We start from the raw sequence: 23,302 nt of genomic DNA, 5'->3' as shown, positions 1-23,302 counted from the left end.
TCTTTCTTTCTTTCTTTCTTTCTTTCTTTCTTCCTTCCTTCCTTCCTTCCTTCCTTCCTTCCTTCCTTCCTTCCTTCCTTCCTTCCTTCCTTCCTTCCTTCCTTCCTTTCTTTCTTTCTTTCCTTCTTTCTTTCTTTCTCAAAATAATACTTTTCTCAGTGCAATTTTCTTATTTCCATTCAGTCCGGGGGTATGACACAAATCCTGCAGGTCCTACAAAATGCAAATTCTGTTTGCACATCGTGTATATTGACAGCGGATTGCCTCTCATGATCTTTTAATGGTGTTCTTTTTTCCTTCAACTTTGGGAATGTTGTCTCTGAAAGGAACCTGAAAGTTACCAATATGATATATTACTTACAAGATGGATCCTTTTTCCTTACAGAATCTTCACAAGAGTAGATGATAAAGACAGAAGGTCTTGCCGCAGTGTTTGAAAACAAAGTATTCTAGATTTGTTAGTAAGAATGATGTAAGATGTTTTGACAATTTCACTTTTCTGGAATAAGCTTGTCACTCTTCAGGGATGTGCTTCAGTCTTTCAGTCACGCACTTAAGCAGCTTTCCTTTGTATGATGTAGCATCACAATATATCACCCTGCGAAGTGAAATGTCACTTTGCAGGCACTGTTTTTTCCTCTTCAGATCACTTAGTAAATTAAAAAGGCCCCGAAAAAACTGGCCTCTTGGTCCATGGCAACCAAATTGTCATTAGTGACAGAGACAAAAATTCTGTCACCTTCCTTAAGTTCAAATACTCCCCCTTGATAGATGGAGTAGAGTCCATATTCCGAATCTTTCGACCAACAGCTATTTCTAGCACTTTTCATCAGCAGTATAGGATCAGGATAGCTAGTGTATTTGTAAATATATTGTACCAGTTGTTTGTTTTTCTTTTTGTTCATTTCTGTTGAAACTGTTTCCAAAATTTCATCAGATTCCAGAAATCGATAGTATGTTTGGCAATAGATGTAATAAAACCCTGTGTTAGGGATAACCAGCTCTCCATTCCATATGTAAAACCTGTCTAAAAATGAATGTCCTTTTCTTGATGACTCCCAACTGTCTATTTTCTGACCCAAAACTTTTCCATTCTTGGAGTCTAAATGAAATTTAGAGAGAAAAACAGTTAATAGAAGGGAATTTGTAGCAAACAAGTTTCCCAATAGCCTGGGTTGTGATTAGAAAGGATTTTAATAAAACTCCTTGATCCTTTAATCTTAGATGTATTTTAAGTTTCAGTCATACAGAAACCTGGAGGCTCTTGTATTATTTGTGACTTATTGGGAATTCCTTCCTTTCTCTACCTTGTCAGCCACTTACGCCACATTTCCCACACTTGAATGGTAGCACAGAGGGTGGTTGACTCAAATGTCAATCTTTGCTCTTGGACAGAACCTCTATACTGAACCCCTGCCTATCTCAGGGTGTTGGGGAGCTCAAAAAATAGACAATGTAGAAGGAAACATCTATCTCCTTAGCCTACAGTTCATAACTTCTTGCTATTGCTTTGGGTTTATCCCCTTCTAGTTCACAGTAAGAGGGTACACGGTAAGAGAGCCCAGATTTAAAGAGCTTGGATACTTGGATCTATAAATCCCAAAGACTTTGAATATGAAATAACTCTACTAAAATATGAAATTCCTTTAAAGTCAGGCTCATCTCCATGATAGATACAAATTTTAGTTTTTCAAGAGTTTAAAGCAACTACTGTATTTGTTGATGAATAGTAAATAGTAATATTATAATAACGTCTCACTCACCGACAGAATGTCAGTTATTTATAAATTATGAATTTAGGAATACTAGAAAGGCAATTGTCCAGAAAAAAAAAAAACCAGCAAACAAAATCAATAACCTTTTCATCCATTAACTGACATCTGAAATTTCTTGAACTGGACATAAAACTTTAAAGTAATTGTTTATTGAGTACTTCTAATATACAAGGTATTTTGCATGTGTTAATCATCATTGTTTTATGAGCTCAAGACTATCTCTGCTTTGCATATGAAGAACTGAAGCTTGATTTGGTTAAGTAATGTGCTCAAAACCTCTATTTAGGCAAGGGGAACTGAGATTCCAACGTATGCAGACTGAAAGACCCACGCGCTTGGGTCTTGCTACATGGACACTTGCTCTATGCTTAAAGATTAGGCTCAGCATATTTCATTATGCTGATGAGAATGACATTTCCAAAAGTGAAAAATAGTCACATATTAGCAAGCTTTTATGGTCCAACATAATACAAATTCCACTAGGATTTTTGTGGTGAAATTTACATGGTGAAATTTAATGACTGATTTAGAAACTTTGAAGAGGAGAAAGACAATGGAAGTAAGAGAAATTACCTTAAAGATGGACAAATTAACAAAAATGAGTACCAAAGAAACTCAAAGGCAAATTTCTCCTACTTCATAATTATTTTTCTGAGATTAGTTATGCATAGCAGGAACTGAGCTATTTGTCTGTAATCTTGGACATAAAACTTTGCTTCAGTCTGAGACCTGATTACCACTGAACATTTTTTGTAAATAGTGATGTAAACATTTCAGACAAAAGCTAAAAGAATAAATTATTTGGGGCAAATTCTTCCATTGATTTCTTTTAAACTATATATTTGTTGTTTCTCTTACTTGGAGCTGAGGCTGTACTTCTTGAACTGGTACCAGTTATGTGAGCTGCTGCTCTCTGAAGAAACTTTTGTCCTACTATGGAGGAACCATTTTGTTGCTTTTCTAAAATAGAAGGGACATAGTATCATTAGTACTTGACAAACTGCCTCTCAAATACATTACTGTTCACAGGCATTGTAAGCACACTGGGCTTCCAAAGTGGAATCTATGGGTTTCTAAAACCAGCTTACATTTAATAGGATGTTTAATAGGATTCAAAACAGCCTACATTTTAGTAGGATGACCAATCTACTGAAGCTTATGTTTAATTTGAAAAGTTCTTTAGATGGGAAGAGTAAGCAGTAATGTGGCTTATAATTCACTAGCACCTCAGAGGTTAGATCCAAGCAGAATATAGAAAAGTGAAGTTTTCTTACCACTTTCTAAAAAAAAAAAAGACTGTTGACTTATAATTACCCTGCTGAGTGATTTAAAGTGCACAAATAATCTAGGATTGACAAATTTCCACTTTGAATTATACATAGAAAAAAAAATCAAAGTGATACCAATTTTCATCTTCTCAATTATTTTTTTCCTCTTTGCTAGTTACTACTGATTTAAAAGAGGAACAGAGAAAACAATTGCCCATAGATGCTTCAAATTGGAATCCAACATTTGTCCTGCATGATCTCCCTAAAGGAATACAAAATGATGTTTATATGAGCATATGAATCACTAATTGCATTAGTTCATAATAAATAACATTTATTGACAAGCATCCAAAGTACTATAGAGCAACCCCCGAAAAATAGAAATCCAACAAACTACCCTCTTAAAAAAAATCAGTTGAAGCTTCCCAGTGTGCTTACATTGGTTATTAAGATTAAAAAAAATAGAAACAACATTTCATATTTAATATTTAGTAACCATTAATAAATATTTAAAAATAATATTCAATAAAATGTTAAATAATACATCTTAATATTCACAATGGGTAAATAACAAAAATTGCCAGGGATAAAGCATTGCAATTACACCCTACAGGGACTTCAGAGGCTAATCATAGGTTATAATGACAGAGTTTAGGAATTTTTAGTCTGTTAGGAGGATATGAACTGGAAAGTGAAAATTTACTCAAGAGAAGCAGAAAGAGTGATGAGCATTCAAAGGAGGGGGAAGTTCCTGCTGATTTTGGAGCTGAGACACAGGAGTGTTTGCACTAAGGTCTTTTCATTTTCTTTGCCCAACAAACACAAGTGCCCATTACATCTATGCCAGGTAATCTTACAGGCACAAAGAGAAAGAATATAAGAAAGAGTTTGAGGTGTTAGGGTAAATGTCTGAGCAGGGTGAGGATGGGCTGGCTTGGGGCCGACAGGGAGAAGGGCATCCTAGAGCCCAAGGCAGGATGTACAAAGCATTCCTAGGACATGGGCACATGGGCACACATACATGGAAAACTTTCTGCCAAGCTGGTGTGCCTGGGAAGAAGGAGTTCAGTATTTGGCTTGAATGAAAAGCCAAACTATGAAGCATCTGAGTGTTAGGCCAAGAGACTTGGATTTGAAGGGATATAGGAAAAATCTAATTGGTTCTGGTGAAGGAGGAGGAAAGAAATGTGCTCTCCTTCAGGCTTACTCTCTCACAGTAAAGGTTGATGGGCAAAAAAGGACACTGGCAAGTTGCCAGACTATTACAGTTATTCCGAACTGAGAATAGGAGTCCTTAATTGAGGTTACCAACAGAGGGAGCTGAAAGGAGGTGCTATAACCACCGGAGAGGAATGAATGGGAAATGAAAATCACTTCTCCACGTGGTGTTTAGCTGTTAGTTATTCTGGATTGGTGGGAATTCATACCATACTGAAAAACAAATATGGCAGGGGGATGTAAGTCAATTAAATATTATTCTCAGAATGCTCAGCTTTCAAGGTTGATGTGTCCATTCACCTAAACCTCCATTGTTACATAATTCATAATGCTTTGCCTGCCCCAGACTTTAACACTGTGTTTTTAAATATTCAGTAACTGAACTCAATTATAAATATCTTGCATTAGGGATCATTGTAAGGATAAGGGAAAATCTAGACTTGAAAGTAAATTCTAAAAAGTGGAGACTTCCTAATGACTATGGCAAATATCTCTCAGAAAATAAACCTGCACTTATGTATATTGGAGTGATATAGATACATCTTGCAATACTGAGAAAATGATGATTTCTATAACTTATTGGGGTGAATAAGCAAGAATATTTTTCTTCTGACTGAAAACAGTACATGCATCTACTGCAGAATGTGGATCTGGTGTGCCTCATAAGAAAGGATGGAGTGCTCGCCTGACTGACCACTGTTTTTTCCTTGGGGGAAATAATCAGAAAGAATGTTTAGGCCCTGGAATAAAATCTTGCCCTTAATATTTAATAAATGGGGTTGTCAAGTGAGGCAGAAGCTTACAGTATTAGAAAAGGATAGCTGAAAATTAGGAAGACGTCATTACAACATGCATTGAAAAACTTTCTTCTCTTCCAGGCTGGTGTGCCTGGAAGAAGTTGCAGATTGAATTCAGTGATTTTATTTATTTATTCATTAACAAAATATATACATTAAGAACTTTCTATGTAGAGAGAGATAGTGGTAGCAGGACACAAGGGATGCAATAACTGCCACTGAATTGTGTGCTTTAAAGTAGGTAATTGTATGCTATGTGAAATTCATTGCAATAAACACACACATATACTCTGAATGTGGGGTTGATAAGGAGTGGGGAGCAAGGGAAGGGAGAATCTACTAGATTTGAGGCATAGTTAGGTACCAGGTATAGAGAAGTAAGGGAAAGACGGGGATCTTTAATCTAGGAGGGAATCAGAACAAAGATTAAAACCATATACAAATAAAAGGAATGAACAAAGCAAGTGTGATAGACATAAGAATGTGGCGGAAATTTCTTAGAAAGGTGCCCAGGCAAGGTGTCTCTGAAGGGGTGACAGGTGATAAGAATGGAGCAGGAGAAGGAACCAGCTATATGAAAGGTCAGGAACACCAAAAAGTAGACAGAACCACAGAAGACAGACCAGGCAGCAGCACTGATGGGGGTGGATGCCCAGAGGAGTCCATGAACAGGAAGATGGCCAAGGAGGAGAGACCACAGCATGAGACTGAGGGGCTGCAGGATGATGGAGAGGGGACTTTGCATCCAGAAATGTGTAGAGCCTGCGGGTGGTCAGAAGCAGAGAAGATGGTCAACTTTGGGGGGGCCTTATTTTTCCTACTTCCAAAATCATATTCCAGAAAGGATTTGGATGACTTATTTATAACACATCACAAGGTGAAAAGATAAATAATAGAAGAAACTGAAGAAAGGAAAATCCCTAACCAGAAAAATGACAGCTACAGTAAATTTCAGACCAAGATGGGGCACAGATTTGATACCTAGCTTTCTCCCAGCCAAGGCAAAGAGGGAAATAGAATCAAGTGGCTTGAGGTGAGAGGTAGGATGTGTGGATCAGAGCAAAGAGAAAGCGCTGCTCACCCTGTCATAAAGTTGACAGCAGAAAATGAAAATAACCAAAAAATACTACCTGGAACTGTAGTAACGGTTTCCTCATAGGTTTTCAAAAGCATCTGCAAATAGTATTAAATAGGCTTGTTAATTTCCCTAAAAGTTTAAACTGCCTGTAGAATATCCACAGTCCTTCTGCTGCATCTAATGGAATTTCTTTATAAGATTATCAACCTAGCTGCTGTTCAAGCAGTTTGTGTGAGGCAAGGTGGGAGTAGGGATGAATCCTGTGGCAGTTGACACTGTGGTGATGGAAGGGTGGCCCTCTGCCTGGGAAAGCTGTTTCTGATAAAATCTTTGGGAGGTCACAATGGAGCAGCACAGGCAAAGTGAGCTGCCTGTCATAATAGGTCAGCCTAGGGTTCCTCAGGCTCCCTGAGGCTGATGGATTGTGGTGGCCATGTGTAGGGTAAGGTAAAAAAGTATCAGGATTTTCTGCCGTCCCGCCATTAGGATTGATGATGGATCCTTGAGGTCCTGAATGCATGCCTGATGGCGGGCACCTGGAGTGGGGTGTGGGCATGTGTAGGTGGGTACACCGGGGCTAAGACTGGGCTTATAAGGGCGGCTTCATGGGGATGCCAAGAGAGCAGAGAGCAGAACCACGCGAAGAACCATGAGAGAAACAGAGAATGCGAGAGAATGCCGGAGAACCCAGAAAGAGTGAAGACTTGCCGCCTGCCGTGTACCTGGTAAATCCCAACAAAAACCTGCAAAGCCACTGAGCGCTCCAGGACTCTCTCCTCCTGCACTCATCTGCTGGAGTCATAGAAAACCTGCACTGTGCCCATTCATGCCCTTACACCATGTTACCTCACTTTGTGTGTGTGTGTGTGTGTGTGAGTGTGTAATTCATGCATGTGTGTGTATAAGTTCACTGTGAAGTTCAGGGACTTGAAATGGCCAGGTAGACTCAAACCTAAGATGTAAGGCACAGCTCTTCTCTGGATACCCCCAGCCCCTGTCCCCCCACCCAACCCATCAAGGTGTGACCTGGCAATACTGTGTCATCCTCATTTCCATGAAAGGCACTGAGCATTCTTATTACAGGGATATTTTGCAAAGTTCCCATATTTTTACTAAACATCTAGTATCGTCTTTGTACTAACAGGTGGGAAAACCAGTAAAACAGTACAGGTTTAGTCTGTGAAATGGATAGCCTCTGACTTGGTTCATCCAGGGCTCTGAGTTCCGCTCCATTCAGTTCTGACCCCCTTGGGGTTTTGCACATCACTGCCTCTGCTTGGTCACTGTTGTTAGTTTTTGCAGCTTCCAGAAATTTCCCTCCTCTGTACTCCCTCCTTAAATTAGAGCTCCCACTCTCTTTCTCTGACTCAAAACCAGACTCCTGGTAATAGGGGAATACCATGTGAAGTGTAGAGGTGTATGGGAAGGGAGAGAGAGGTGCCCTGAGCAATCTCTCTCTCTCTCTCTTTCTCTTTCATTTTGAGACAGACTGGAAGGCAGGAAGGTGTAGGGTAAACGATTGTTAGGCTTTTCTGCCCTCCCACCATTAGGACTGATAATGGATTGCTGCAGCCCTGAATGCGTGCCTGATGGCGGGCACCTGGAGTAGGGTGTGGGCGCACATGGGTGGGTACACCTGGGCTGAGACTGGGCTCCTAAGGGCAGCATCACAGGAAGCCAGAGGACCAGAACCACGAGAAGAAGAAATGAGCAGAGAGAAGAGCGAGAAGGCCAGCGAGCCCAGAAAGAGTGAAGATTCGCCGGGGGCTGGGAGGCCTGCCAGTCTTCTGGCCTCCCAGCACCCCTGTCTGCCGTGCACCTGGTAAACTCAATAAAAGCCACTGGGGGCTCCAGGACTTCTCCTTCACCCATCTGCTTGAATCTCAGCGCTTCCTGCTCTGTGCTCTTCCTGCCACTACAGAAGGAAAGGAGGAGGCGGAGGAGCAGCAGGAAAGAGAAAAGGGTAATTCCTAAGGTGTGGGCAGCGGAACAAAGATTACAGAATCCATGGCGAGGTGACCCAACTCTCTGGGAGAGTTTGCTAAATTCCTTAACTGATAGGAACTTTAATTTCTTCATCCTTTTTTAAGAAAAAGAAGAGAATAACAAACTGTTGTGAGGATTAAATGAGATCATAAATGTAATGGGCTTAGGATGTTTACTTGAACAATCTGTTTAATTAATGGGCCTAAAAAAATAGGTCATTTGTCTCCCAGCCGCTCCCAGCCCCCTCTGAGTCCTCTCCCACTGTCTCTCTATTCTAGGTAGTAGCCGGATGTGCGTATGGGAGGGAGAGGAAGAATGGCAGGAAAGAGATAAGGTACAATCTATGCCCACTGCTCTTATCTCCCCAGCACCCTCCTCATTCTCCAGATTTCTACTCTTGACCAGTTTCCTTTCCCTGCCCCCTATGAGGTTGCTGCCGCCTGTACCCCCCGGGACTGTGGAATCAAATTCATAGGCTGCTGAGGACCCTCCCCAGACCTGGCCTTTCCAGGCTCGCCACCTGAAGCAATGGACCCACAGCTGTTTGTGCAGTGGGCTCCTGCCCTGGGCGGCTTCCAGGGAAGCCAAGGAGCAGATGTGATTCTCGGACTCCCAAGTGGACATCTGATTTCCTTTCTCACAGAAACAGCATCATAGGTGATATGTTGGTTGTACTGTGAGGATGGATTGGGGTTATAAATCGAAGCCCTAAGCATCACTATCATCCTGTTTCTAGAAAGAGATAAGAGACAGAGCACCAAATAATGTTCTTACATCATGTCTAAAACACTCCCTCCTCCTAGCCCAGGAATGTCTCCACTGTTTTTAAAAACAATGATGGTGTGTAATAATATACAGAATATTTTTCTATCTGTGTTTTTATCTGACCTTTTCAGGTAGTTAGAAGATCAATATATACTAAAAGCCACATTATAAAGAAGGAAGCAGTCTGAGAGAAGAAACTTGACTTCACATGAGTCACACTGCTGAAATCACACCGAGTGGCTGAAACTGTTAACATCATACTTTTGCTAGAGTTCCTGTTAAATTCAGCAAAAGGTAATATTTTGTCATTTACTAACTGTAAATTGAGATATCATCATCTTCAATTTCTCAAAGTCTCTTGCTTTCCTCTTTCTTCAGATCTATATGCATACAGAAATAAATGTTTAATTCTAGAGATCAACAATGTGGGAAAAATTTAAAACATTATCTGACCTCTTGTGTCTCCTGAATAAAAGAGCAAACAATGGCAAACATGTTTTATTGCTGTGTGACCTTGAACACATTGCCCTGTTTGTGCCTCAGTTTCCACAATGTAGGTTAAAAAGTTTAGATGACTGGGAAGGTGGTCTAGAGTAGAGAATGAACTCCAGGCCAGAGTCAGCCAGGATCTCCTGTTCCACTTTCCCTGGTTCTATGAATTTGGGGAAAATCACTTGAACACTCTGAACTTCAGTTTTCTCATTTGTGAAATTAGGAGTCTAGCATGGATGATATTTAGTATCCTTTTTTTCTTGACCTTCTAAACCTGTTGGTAACTTCACTTTACTAGGTCATCCACTTACCTTTCTAATGAGCTGTCGTAGTTGCCACTTTACTTGTGAGCAGAGGTTATTCATATTGTCCTCATCAATGGGATTCCAGAAACCCTCATCTTCATTTAAAAAACATGCAATGCTACTTTTGGAGTACTTGTCCTGCATCTGGATTGAGATAGAATACAGCACGATATTATAGGGCCTCCCTGGTGGTACAAAGGATTAAGTCTCAGTACTATGAAGCTATCAGCAACCACTGCTGCACAAGTTCGATCCCTGGCCAGGCAGCAGACCTCTCCTGTCTCATCCGCTGCTCCCCTCAGCAGTGTATTTCAGTCATTTTGCCTGTTCTTTTCCCCACTCTGTCTCTAGTGAATCCTCTCAATATCACCACCACCCACCTCTGGCCTACACCCCAGCTCTTGTATGCGTAAATAAATAAAACAAACAAAAAAAACATGATGCACAACAACCATGATACACAAAACCATGATACACAAACAACAGAAACAAATAACAAATTCAGAGACGTCTTAGCATCTTGGTTAAGTTCATGGCCTGAAATAAAAGCAAACACAGTGTTCTTTGTCCTTTGAATAAAAGTAAGCAGCTGGATGTAGGGAGAAGGGTACAGGTGTGGGCCAGGTGTCCTGGGTCAAAATAGCCTTCCTTGTTCCTATCATTAAACGTGTGTGTACATAAAAAAAAAAAAAAAAAAAAAAAAAAAAAAAAAACGTTGCTTCTACTCTGTGTTGGTTCTTCATTTGACTCACTGTGGAGATCTTTGAGGTTCCTTCCAGCTTGATCCAGTGGATGGAATTCTAAACTTGAGATCCACTTAGGTATGGTAGGCCGTGTAATCTGTTTAAATTCCAAAATCCTAATGAAAACTTAGCCAAATCCTTTGGAGTGTAGGTAATGTTCTATTTCTTGATGTGAGCCTTGTCTGTCTGAATAGATTTCGGTCATTGTTGTGATTTCTGCTTCTCTGGATGGAAGAATCTGGGCCACATTGCCACTAGAAATCTGAACATTAAATGTTCACACTTGCTGGTCATTTACCTGCAGGGACTTGAAACACCATTTGATAGTTTGCTTGCTCCTTCTCATTGAAAGTAAGCCTTTACAATGGCCAGTTCTTTGTGTACAAAGTCCTTACTTGATATTAGACAATCACCAGTGCGCGCGCGTGCATACACACACACACACACACACACACACCCTTCAAACCACCTAGAACACTACACTTCAGGCCAATAACTGCTTAGCCTTAAAAAACTCAGGAAATTCAAGCAAGGTCAGAAGTTTTTTTTTGTTTTCCTGTTTTGATTTTTAACAATTGGCATTGAAGAAATGTTATTTCCTTGTAAACCTGAGGAACTGCCTTTCTCTATGGGAAATAAATAGGAAAATAACCATTTCTATATGTTACTTGAACTTGGGGGACACCCAAACTTGAAGAAAGGGTAGAACTTAATGGTGACCTGCCCCTCCTCTGGAAACACAATCTCATTGCAAATCAAATAGCTTAACCGCCAGAGAAGCACAGCCAGTCACGCTATTCCAAACACAGTCAAGTACCTTTGACCGCTTGATCAAGGTCTTTCAAGTGCAAAAATACAAACATGAGTTAATAATTGGCTTCCACACACTCTGAGATTGAACATTCATTTACTTTTATATGTATACTTATTTCCTTCTTCCTTTTTTTAAAATTACCAGAGCAAAGCATTCTGTTAGTAAGTGCTATGGGGATAACAGCTGGGGACACAGGAGCTGGGATATGTCAGGCAGTGGAATTATACAGCCTTTTCGCCTTCACTTACCCTTGCTTTTCCACTGCGGACATCTATCTGCATCTACTTATTTGGCAGTTGAGAAGACTTTCCAAAGAAGGCACTAAGTTGCATAATAGGAGAAGTAGAACTTGGCTAGCAAACTAGGGGCAGGATCAGAGAGGATTTAGCCACAGGTCAGAGGGTGGTTCCAGGAAGAGATGGCAGCTTTATTGGGTACAGTCCCAGTCTGGCTGGTAGGAGAGCCAAGCCGAGGCTTTGGTTTGATGAAACTGAACAAACAAGCTCACAAACTTCCTTAATTTGTTGAGACCAAAAGATGTGCATGACACAGAAAGGAGGGAGTGATCTTCCATTTTAATTCATAGCAGTGGGAAACAGTCTAAACATGAAAAGATTAAGAATGTGGGAGGCAGGCAAAGGTAGAGTTGAGAGCAGCCTGGGCGGAGGCCCTGGTGGTGGTGGGAAGTCGTCTGTGAACTGAAGCAGAATTAAGAGTGAAGGCAGTGAAGGCCAGGTCAGGAACTACTGCTAGTGCCTCTGAACACTCTTTGGATAGATTGTCTCCAGAAACACATCCAGGAGGTGGGAGGAAGAACTTTGACTACTGAGTTAGGGTCCTTGGATCATTTTAGTGGGGTCTTCTTTGTTTTATTTTCAAAAAAAAATTCAGAAAATATTCTTTATTTTTCTATATTTTCCAGGTAACCATTGAGCATACAATAGGCTTCATTAAATGTAGGGCAATAATAGGATCACATGACTGCATGTGGACAATTTTGTATTTGGCTACTATCTCTTAAGACTATATAGAAATAGCATGATTTTTACATTTGTATAAAATCATTTAGGTATAGCATAAATTTTTTATGACATTTGCTGTAAAAATTATAAAATATAAAAAATTAGAAGGACAATTCTTCTACTTCGAGATTATAATTGTCAACATTTTGGTGTCTTTCCTTCTAGACATTTTTATACATAAATATTGATTTCTGAATGATAAAAACCCAGACAGAATGTCCCAGTCCCTTTTCCCTCCCCCATATGTTTCTTGCAATGTCAGATTTGGTAATTTCTTTTACAAATTTTGACCACACTGGTAACTAGACCTATAGGTATATGGGATGCTGGGATTATTCCAAGAATGATTAATAATAATGAATGTGAGGTGTCTTACTCCCCTCTTCCTTTCCACATCAAAGTAGGAATTTCCTGTAGCATATCCCAGGTGGAGTTACTCTCTTGCTAGCCACATCCGGGTGTTGGGGGTAGGAGGATATGTGTCCTGCTTACATTTGCATGTTCTGGAAGGAGAGACAGCTTTTGCACAGGGTGCCTGTGTAGTAGCCCTTGGTTGCTCTAGTAGCCCTTGGTTCTGCTAAGTGAATTTCCCCTGCAGTTGCTGTTGGGTGCCATTGCATGGTTGTTATGTCGGCTAGGTCCACCCCACTCTTGTCAGGGCAGGGCAACAGGGTGGACACTTTTGCTGGCTGACCTGGAGGCTTCAAAGTGGTAGCACTGACCATTCTCTGCTGCCCAGACATTAGTCTCTGACAATCATTTGCATTACATTAGTCTCTGACAAATCATTTGTGGTTTACAAACCACAAATAACACAAAGGATTGTTTATGGAGATTGGTGGAGAGGGATGCCTTTCTACATCTTCTTCCACATCTATGATATATAAGTCATATATATAAGGTCATCCTGCCATACAACTTTCTCAGAGATAGAGACTGCAGAGACTGAGCCCCTATTTACTGTTCATGCTTGCAGGCCCACAGGTTTATTTGAGAATCCAATGTTAGTCAATAATCTTTAACCCATATTCTTTATAATCCTTGCTCACTGTATCATCTGCAAATTTTCACTAGTCTAGTAGAACTCGGGATCTGTTTTAGAAAATCAATACTAATTAATAATAATATCAAAACTTTCCCAAATATTACACAGACAACCAAGGAGATTCTAATTTATTTTCCCTTGCAAAAATTCCTGATGCAAGAGTGTTCAAGAGACTTCTCAATACTAAGTACAATGGCTACAATTTATTGAGCACCTACTTAATGCCTGGTTTCAAAACCGGGCTTTACCTTTTACTAACTTGGTAATCTTCAGACAAATCACCTAATGTCTTTGAGACCTTAGTTTGTTCAACTACAGAATGGGGTAACACACACACATATACACTTTACAGGATTGTTATGAGGCTAAAATAGAGCAATAGTTTTCAAAGTTTCTATCTGCTTAATATCTGTTAATTCTCCTTCCATCCCCACTCTCAATAAATTATTCTGCATGTCTATATATACCTGTCTACATATATAAATGTGTGTAATTTGGAAAATGTTAAGCTTTCTTTGGAATTTCATTTCCATTTTTAAGGTAGAATTTTAAAAAACATGATCAGATAATTGCATGAGTCAATTCAGTAAAGAACCAGTTAAATCAGTTTTTAAATTAGGGCAACTTGTAATGTGAACAAATTGAAGGAAACTTTTCTATATGAACAGACAGACTCAATCTGTTTATGCTGCAAAGTTAGCAAAGGCTGGGACGTGTTAACAACAAACTGGTAAACACAGCAATATTCTAGCCTCTCATGCAGACTAAGAATGAAAGGCATGATTATAGCTACATTCATTTTTTTTCTTACAAATATAAAGGCTTTTGTGAATAGATCTATAATAAATCTGACTTTACTGGTCACATCCAACAGTGGCCATCATTTTCATAATGACTTAGAAATCAAACAGGATTCTACTTTATCTATTTCAAGAGGAAAAATTTCTTGCATGGGTACATTGGTGAAGGAAATTCTATGGGGACTACACCAGGTTGGGGGGGGGTGGCAAATGCTGTTAAAAATGAACAGTGATATAAAAAATAAATAATTTTAAAAAAAGGAAACATTTCTGACCAAATGGGATAACCAAATGCATACTCCACAGAATACTCCACAGAATACAGACTGCATTTTCTTAATAGATAAGCACTCCATGACTTTTGTGCAATTAATATTTATCTGAGACCTTTTGCCTTTCATTTCCCTAGACTGCTGGAAATTTGCTATTGCACTAGCCCAATTCAGCAGTATGCAAGATGCATTACAATGTGCAAATCACTGTCTGCGGTTAGGTAAGTCACTTCTCTAGAAGTCTGCTAGACTAGAAGACTTCTAAAAGTCTTAGGGTGTACAAAATTCCTTTCAGCTTACAGTTTTCTGTTTATTACATAACACATGGTTAGCTAAAATAGCTTTAAGAGGTCAAAAGCTGAGTTGTCTTCTTTTCAGCAATTTTTCAATACTGGTTCCCAAAATTTTATATAATTGGGAAATATACAAATTAACATGGCATTAGGTATTTTTTCCTATAAATATACTTGAACCATTCACAGGCATAGAATGACTGTTTAATTTTCAATTGTTTTATCATAAACAGTAAAATGCTGAGTCCATTTTGTAAACTCTCTGTAACAGACATTTACCCAGAACATGCCTATAGCCAAGGAGTAGGCAGATGTTAGTCCTGTGTATTCTCAACTATTGTCAGCACAGACAAGCCATCTAAAACCAAACATATTTCACAGATGAGATTTACCCTCACATCATGTCTTAGAGGAAAATGAGAAATCTGATGACATTCCAAGACTTGCTTCTGAGTTTAGTTAGTTTAGATTTCGTTTAGTTTAGAATATATCTTTCTACCTGTTAACTTTTTAAAAGATTGACTTGTCTCTAGGAAGGTTTTCCAACAAATAATTTAAGATATTTAAAGAGTAAAGGGAAAGGAAGATTCCAGCATTGGTAAATAGACTTGAAGTCTGAAGGATAAGCAAATAGTGCACAAAGATAATTTCTGTCGATGCAGTGCCCAAGTCTAGTTTTCTGCAAGGTCTGCCTGAAAATCTGCTGGGATGAGCCACATCAGGAACAGGACACAACAGCCCTGTTAGTGGTTTAGTGCTGGGCTTTGGGCTGAGTTCTGGATCTATCCTGCTCCCTGTGTACTAAGGGCACCACCACAGTTATGAGGGCTGCTTATTTATTCAACAAGTGTTTGTTGAAAACCCCTTGCACCAGTCCCCAGAGATGCAATGGTATTAAAAGCAGACATAGTCCTGTCCTGATACAGCTGCTCCCACCCCCAAGAATCAGCCACGAACTAGAAGCATTTAGCAGAAAGCAATTGCTACTGTGATAAAAATGTATGCCTTTCAAGCTGAAAACTACCTGAGGAGTTTTGCTAATAACTGCTGGAGCGAGCTCTGCACTGCACTTCCCTCCCTCGATCCCTCAAACAAACTTTTGCAAAGCCCTCAGTATGGATGGGTCTCAGCAGGTTAGGCTCAGGGGCAGAGAAAAGGAGCACTTTCTTCCACTGTAAAGTCTTCAAAGAGGAGCAGAGAGGCAGTTCACACGAGCGTTGCTCAGTGCCTTGGTCAGGGACTGTGCATTGTACTGACCTGTTTCAGCTCGTTGGTGAAGTACAAGTAGGTCACTGCCATGCAGAGGGACTGCAGGAGCACCGTGAAGATGAGGATCAGCACACAGTTCTGCCCGGGAATGAGGCGCTCTGGGGTCTGCATCATGGCCATGGTCCCCATCGGTATCTGACTGTTGCAGTCTGTCAGGCAGCAGTTTCGTTCAGGATCAAGGGGTGGGTCCCTTTAAAGTTTCATTTATTTAACAAGAAAAGTGAAACTGAAACAATGTGCTGGAGAACCCGAAGGTGCACTTGCAAAATTCCTGCCACTCTCTATTCAATAAAGTGTCTGCCACCCAGCAGGTAATACATCTTGCAAAAGTCTTCTGGAATCCAAAGGGCTCTGTGAGGCTTACAGCAAACAGCTCCTTCCCCAGTGCCTTGCTTGGCCGTTTGTGTCCTGAGGGTGTGCCTTTGCCCAGCCACTGTGACTAGGCTCCCAGATCACATCTTACCCCAGCAACCTGTTCCTGGAAACAGAACACACCTCCGTAAAAGAGTCTTTTATCATCTATTCCAGCTCCCAAGATAGATAGATATTCCATCTATCTAGCACCCAAGCAGCACCTCAGCAGCCTGACTGACACCAGACCATCTGGGATCAGCCTGCCCTGCTGTCCCCTGCCTGGGATCAGCCTGTCTTGCTGTCACCCACCTGTTTTATTTATGTTTTTTTTTTTAAATTTAAATTTTATTTTTATATTTCCCATACAATTGCGACCCCCTTATTTTGTCCCCAATCCCTCCTTTCCCCGCCCCCCACCCCCGTAGAGTGTCTCTGGTTCATAGTTGTTTGTTTATTTTGATTTTCACTTTCTTATAGTTATTCATTTTCCTGGTCCCTTATTTAAGTTTTCTAGATTCCTGCTATGAGTGAGACCATCCGGTATTTTTCTTTTTCTTTTTGGCTTATTTCACTGAGCATGATCCCTTCCAGCGCCATCCATGTTGCTGCAAATTGCATGTGTTTATCTTTTTTGAATGCTGAGTAATATTCCATGGTATATATGTACCACATCTTCTTGATCCAGTCATCTATTTTTGGGCATTTGGGTTGTTTCCAAAGCTTAGCTATTGTAAATAGTGCTGTTATGACCCTGTCCCTAAACTTCAGCATCTGTGAAGTGGGAACAATCATACCATCTACCCACAAAGGGTTGTGGTGAGAATGAAATGATTTTTCCATGGCTGGCTTCCCTGACAGGTGTGTTTAGTAACCTCTCTAGTTATACAGAGAGGGAAGAGCCATTTCACCAATGTAAAATTAAATCCTATTTAGTCCTAGCAGGACTTTATTGAGTTCTAGGTATGCGATTTCAGAAAATGTCACCCAGAAAGACTCAGACAATGCAGCTGAGTGGTTAGACAGGCCACACTCACGCTGCCAACTCATGAGATATGAAATGTGAAGCCCTCAGCACAGTCCCTCCCATGTAGAAACCCCCTACCCCATAAATGGCAGCAACTGTAAGGTCAGGAAAAACTAATAGGTGAAATTAATTTTAATTATATATATGTATGTATGTATATATACATATACAGTTGCTTTCCCCCTCTTTATTTATATGGGTTATTATTTACACATATTAAAATTCCTCACTTTTAAATGTATAGTTTAATTAATTTTAATAATTGTGTACAAGGTATAGCTATCACCATGATCAAGTAGAATGGAGGTTTTGCCTTACAAAGGCGTGGGTAGCCTCTGCCTGCCTTCAGTGCTCAGACTCTGGATTGAGTCCAACATGGACTCTCCAGGTGATTTTAGGAAATACTTTGCCCCTCTGTGGCGGGAGCGGGGGTGGGGGTGGGGTCAATATACAATAAATATTTCCTCAGAGACAAAGATTGTCTTTGTCAATATTATATTTATCACAGGTTTACTGTGGGCTGTAAAATTTATAATAAAACTTATTCAAACTAATAACATACAGAATAGTGTCTCTTAATAAACCAATACAGAAATAACAAGCTCAAAACCAGTAGTGGATTAATGTGGATTAATACACTATTGTGGATTAATACACTAATGTTTCAGGCAAAGTGGAGATGAAAGAAATGAAGTGAAAATTTAGCTGAAGTGTATCTTTCCAAGAGGAAGGGAGTGCCAGCCTCACCTCCCAAGACCTTAGTGCCCCATGGGAAGTTGCTGGAGTTCAATGCTTGGGGAACAAAGGCATTGGTGTTTACAAACAAACTGGGCTGCTCAGAGGTGATAGTTCCAGGAATTGTTTCCTGGAGTAAGTCTGCCAACTGAGAAAAGGCCTCACTTGGATAGAAACTGATGTCCCTATTCTTTTTTTTTTTTGAAGATTTATTTAATTTAATTATGCATACAAGAAATGGGGGTGTAGACCAGAGGTGTGGGAGGGAGGTTTTGGGGGGAGGTAGAGAGTATCCACCAGAGACAGAGTGGGGAACAGAACAGGCAGACTGACTGAAATACACTGCTGAGGGGAGCAGCGAACTAGACAGGAGAAGTCTGTTGCCCATATGGGTGGCTCCCTGGCAGGGATCTAACTTGTGCTGCAGATAGCTTCAAGTGCTGAGATTTAACCCCTTGCGTTACCAGGGAGGCCCAGATGATGTCCCTGTTCTTTCTGACACTGTTACACTTTAGTACCACTGTCTATAAGAAGTTCCTTCTGAGACAAAAGAGAGTGCTTAGATCTTCCAGAGAGTGCTCTGCGGTTTAACACTACTGCCAACAAGGTTTTGTTTTGGGTCTAGGCAGGAGCAAATGTCTCAAGGTTTTCAGAGGGATATTTAGAACAGAGTTGCCTAGTCCAAACTGAATATTTCCAATAAATCTTTACAAACTCTCAGCACATAGAGTTAAAAAGATTCAGCATTTATTGGACTCTATGATGCTGCAAAGGTGTCTGACAGCATGTTCATAATTTCAGTTTCTCAGTAGCACAATCATCGGGCTAGCACCCTGCAGATTTGTTTTCGTCTCCCCTTTTATTAGTGTGTGTAAACTTTCCTAAACATTGGTTTCCTCATCTGCAATATCAGGCTTGTTATTATTATTGTTATTATTATTTAGGCATAATTGACACATAATATTGTATTTGTTTTAAGTATACAACATAATGATTTGATATATGTATGTATTGTGAAATTATTACAATATCTTTAGTTAAATCCTATCATCTCACATAGCTACAAAATATTTTTTGTTATGAAAATTCTTGTGATTTTATGATTTTTGTCTTAGACATTTTCAAATACACAATATGGTATAGCTAGAATGACTGTGCTGTACATTACATACTACAACTTGTTTACTTTATGAATAGACGTTTGTAATCTTTTAACTACCTTTGCCTATTTTGCCCCCCGATGCCCTATGCCCACTGCATTCTCCTCCTCTGGCCACCACCAAACTGTTCTCTGTATCTATGAATTTGGTTTTTTATTCTGTTTTAGATTCCACACATGGGAGATCATACAGTGTTTATCTTTCTCTAACTTATTTCATTTAGCAAAATACCCTCAAGATTCATCCATATAGTTGGCAAAATTTCCCTCTTTTATGGTTGAATCATATTCCATTGTATGTATATACCACATTTTCTTTATCCATTTATCAATGGATATGTAATCAATTTTATGGTGTTTCCATATCTTGTCTTGGAAATAATGCTGCAATGATCATGAAGTTGTTTATATTCTTTGAGAACACAATTTCATTAACTTTGGATAAAAACCCAGAAGTGGAATTGTTGGGTCATATGGCACTTTTATTTGTAATTTCACTTATTTATTTTATTTAAAGATTTATTTATTTATGTATAAAGAACTGGGATACAGGCCAGAGGTATGGGTGGTGAGAGGATTCATTCACCAGAGACAGAGTAGGGAGCAGAATAGGCAGATCTACTGAAATACACTCCTGAGGGGAGCAGTGGATGAGACAGCAGACATCTGCTGCCGCATGTGGGTCACCTCCCTGGCCAGGGATCCAACTTGTGCTGCAGTGGCTGCAGATTGCTTCATAGTGCTGTGTCTTAACCATTTATGCCAAATAGGGAGGCCCCTATTTGTAATTTTATTTATTTATTTATTTATTTATTTATTTTTAAAAAAGATTTATTTATTTATAAAAGCACTGGGGACAGTCAGAAGCACGGGAGGGTGAGAGAATTCACCAGAGCCAGAGTGGGGAGCAGAACAGGCAGACTGATGAAATCCACTGCTAAGGGGAGCAGCGGGCATGGCAGGAGAGGTCTGCACTCCATGTGGAACCCTCCCCGGCAGCCGGGGATCAAACCTGTGCTGCAGAGGCTGCAGGCAGCGTCACAGCCCAGGGCTCAACTGCTGCACCACCAGGGAGGCCCCCTATTTGTAATTTTAAAAGGAAATTCCATTTTATTTTCCATACTCACTACACCAATTTACATTCCCACCAATAGAGCACAAGAGTTCTCTTTTCTCTACCTCCTTACCAACATGTATTATCTCTTGTCTTTATGATAGTAGTCATTCTCATTGTGGTATCTCATTGTGGTTTTGATTTCATCTCTCTGATGATTAATGATGTTGAGCATCTTTTCACATGCACGTTAACTATTTGTGTGGTTTCTTTGGAAAAATGTCTATTCAGGATCTCTGACCATTTTTAAAATTTGTTTTCTGTTGAGTTGTATGAGTTTTTTTTGTATTTTAGATAATAATGTTTTTTCAGATATATGATTTGCAAGTATTTTCTCCCATTCATAGGTTGTCTTTTCACTGTCTTTTCATTCCCTTTGTGGTATATGAGGTGTGCATGCATGTTAACTATTCTCATAGCATTGTGAAAGCAAGGCTAAGACCCATTTCTCCCACACATGCAGATATTACAAAATGAGCATATATTATCAAACAGAAAAAAATCACCGTTTCTTTACCTTGATAACGTCTCCTTCTTTGTGCTCTTGAGAGCAGTAATTCTCAGCCTTATCTACCCACTGAAATCGCTAAGAAGATTTTAAAAATACTGATCTCTGGGTCTTATTCTAGAGATTCTGATATAATCAGACTGGGCATGAGAGATCTTTACTATCCTCTAGATGACGTCAATGTGGAGTCAAACTTGATAGCAACCAGCATCTAAAAGGATTTTGATGCTCAGATTGCCATCTTGCATGAAAGGTTCGTTGAAGTTTGAAGTGACTGCATTTCATCAGCTGGATTCTTTTAACCTTTTAATTGCCACTGGCAATTAGAATTCTCTTAATTCACAGCTAGATGAGAACAAGTTAGAAATTTAGGTGGAATTTTGTTTAGAACAGATGTTGCCTGCAGGCCAAATCTAACCCTGCATCTCTCTTTATATCATCCATAAGTTTCTAACCCATATTTTAAAATTGGGTTAAATGATTGGAAAGAAATCAAAAGAAGAATATCCTTTTGTGACACATGACAATTATATAAATCCAAAAAGCTATGCTCTTTTGTTTACTATTGTCTGTGGCTATTTTTGCAATATGAGAAAGTGACGATGGTGCACAGATGGCAGGACTGAGGCATTTAGACAGATTGTATGTGGAGCTCTGCACTATTGGGAAATCTCGGTGCAGTTAGAACTTTTAGACATGAAGTCTAAAAGATAAATTATTGCAATATTTATGCAATAGAGTGACAACTCTTGGCTTCAAGGCTTCACTAGATATTCATACAGCTGACCATTGAAGAGTACAATACATTTGAACTCTGCGGGTCCACTTACGGTCAGGCAGACACCCATAATAGGAATTAATGGAAGACGACTTGATGGAAGAGTACTGCTGGGGCCTCCCCTGGTTGGCGCAGGTGGTTGAGCGCAGCACTGTGAAGCTGTCCATAGCCTCAGCAGCGCCGTTCCATCCCGGCTGGCCAGCAAGGGTCCCACCTGGTGCAGCAGACCTCTCCTGCCTCACCCGCTGCTTCTCTCAGCAGTGTATTTCGTCAGTCTGCCTGTTCTGTTTCCCATTCTGTCTCTGGTGAATCCTCTCACCCTCCTGCGCATCTGGCTTATACCTTGGTTCTTGTATGCATAAATAAATAAATCTTAAAAAACAAAAAAAGAGTACTGCCAAGGAAGATGATGAGGAAGATGTGGAAGAAGCAGTGGGCGTTGGACAATCTGATGATTTGAGGCTACTTTTGACTTCTTTTATGACATGGGCCCATCTATGATATTGATACTGACACTAAAGAAAACAATGGAGGGCCTCCCTGGTGGCGCAGCAGTTGAGAGCTGAGCTGAGAAGCTGCCCGCAGCCTCTGCAGCGCCGGTTCAATCCCCAGCCACCGGCGAGGGTCCCACATGGCGCAACAGACCTCTCCTGCCACCTGCTGCTCCCCACAGCAGTGTATTTTGTCACTCTGCCTTTTCTGTTCCCCGCTCTGGCTCTGGTGAATTCTCTCACCCTCCCACGCTTCTGACTGTACCCAGTGCTTGGATAAATAAATAAATAAATCTTAAAAAAAAAAAAAGAAAGAAAATGATGGAGGAAGAATTGGTATCACATAGAAACATATTTAGAGAAATGAAAAAAACAAAAATGTCCCATATACATTTGTACTTTCAGGACAATGTACATTTGTAAAGTTATACATTCATGACCAAACCTCACCCCCATTCAAGCTGTGATTAATTTAATGTAATTATGGGAGTTCTCCAAAGCTATGTTCTCCCTCCAAGTTATCATAATTCTTTTATCCTGAAATAGGGCATTTACAATAAAGATCCAGATGTAAACATTTTAAGCTTTGTGATCTTTTTTGTATTGAGTCAAAACTGCCATTATAGTGAAAAACAACATAGATGGTGCACACAGGTGTGGGGCTGTGTTCCAGTAAATCTATGTGTTTACCAAAACTGGAAGTGGGTCAGACTAGTGGTGAGGGCCCAGAGGACTGACCGCTGATGTGGAACACTGGCTCTCACCGTGTGGTTACCAGCAGCTTCAGCAGCCCCTGGGAACTTGTTAGAAATGGGAATTGTCAGCTTCCACCCCAGCCTTCTGAATAAGATTTCTTGAGGAGTGGGGGCTGTTCATCAAGAAGCTCGTCAGATGATGCTGAGGTAAGCTAATATCCAAGAACCACTAGTCCAGAATAATCTTCTATTTGCTCAGGAAACTCCTGTGTAACTTTCTAACATATCACTCTGGACACCTGTATTCTAGTAGGTCAATGACAGGGCCTAGGTCTCTCTGTTTTTAGGAATTCCAACAGAATTCTTTAATAAAGGGATGCACGACAGCCCTTCCCAAGCACCAAGCATGCTCTGCAGATTGTTTTCCCTCCTCACATTCCTATGAAGGGAGACTGTATAACGATTTTCATTTTACTCATGAGAACACTGAAGCTCAGAGGAA

General features: G+C 40.1%; 1 protein-coding gene across 1 annotated transcript; it reads right to left on the bottom strand.

Annotated features, from left to right (window-relative positions):
• Positions 1-650: 650 nt before the first annotated feature.
• Positions 651-16,062, bottom strand: TNFSF10 (TNF superfamily member 10; the record flags this gene model as incomplete). Its single annotated transcript, XM_084232720.1, has 5 exons — positions 651-1,102; positions 2,634-2,735; positions 6,189-6,231; positions 9,691-9,828; positions 15,931-16,062. The coding sequence occupies 5 exons, from the start codon at positions 16,060-16,062 to the stop codon at positions 651-653; spliced, it is 867 nt and encodes a 288-aa protein (XP_084088846.1).
• Between the last annotated feature and the right edge of the window lie 7,240 nt (positions 16,063-23,302).

Source organism: Talpa europaea, assembly GCF_964194135.1.
Source record: "Talpa europaea genome assembly, chromosome: 4".
NCBI lineage: Eukaryota > Metazoa > Chordata > Mammalia > Eulipotyphla > Talpidae > Talpa > Talpa europaea.
Note: the sequence above shows the minus strand (reverse complement) of the source record. Positions and strands in the feature narration are given on the sequence as shown.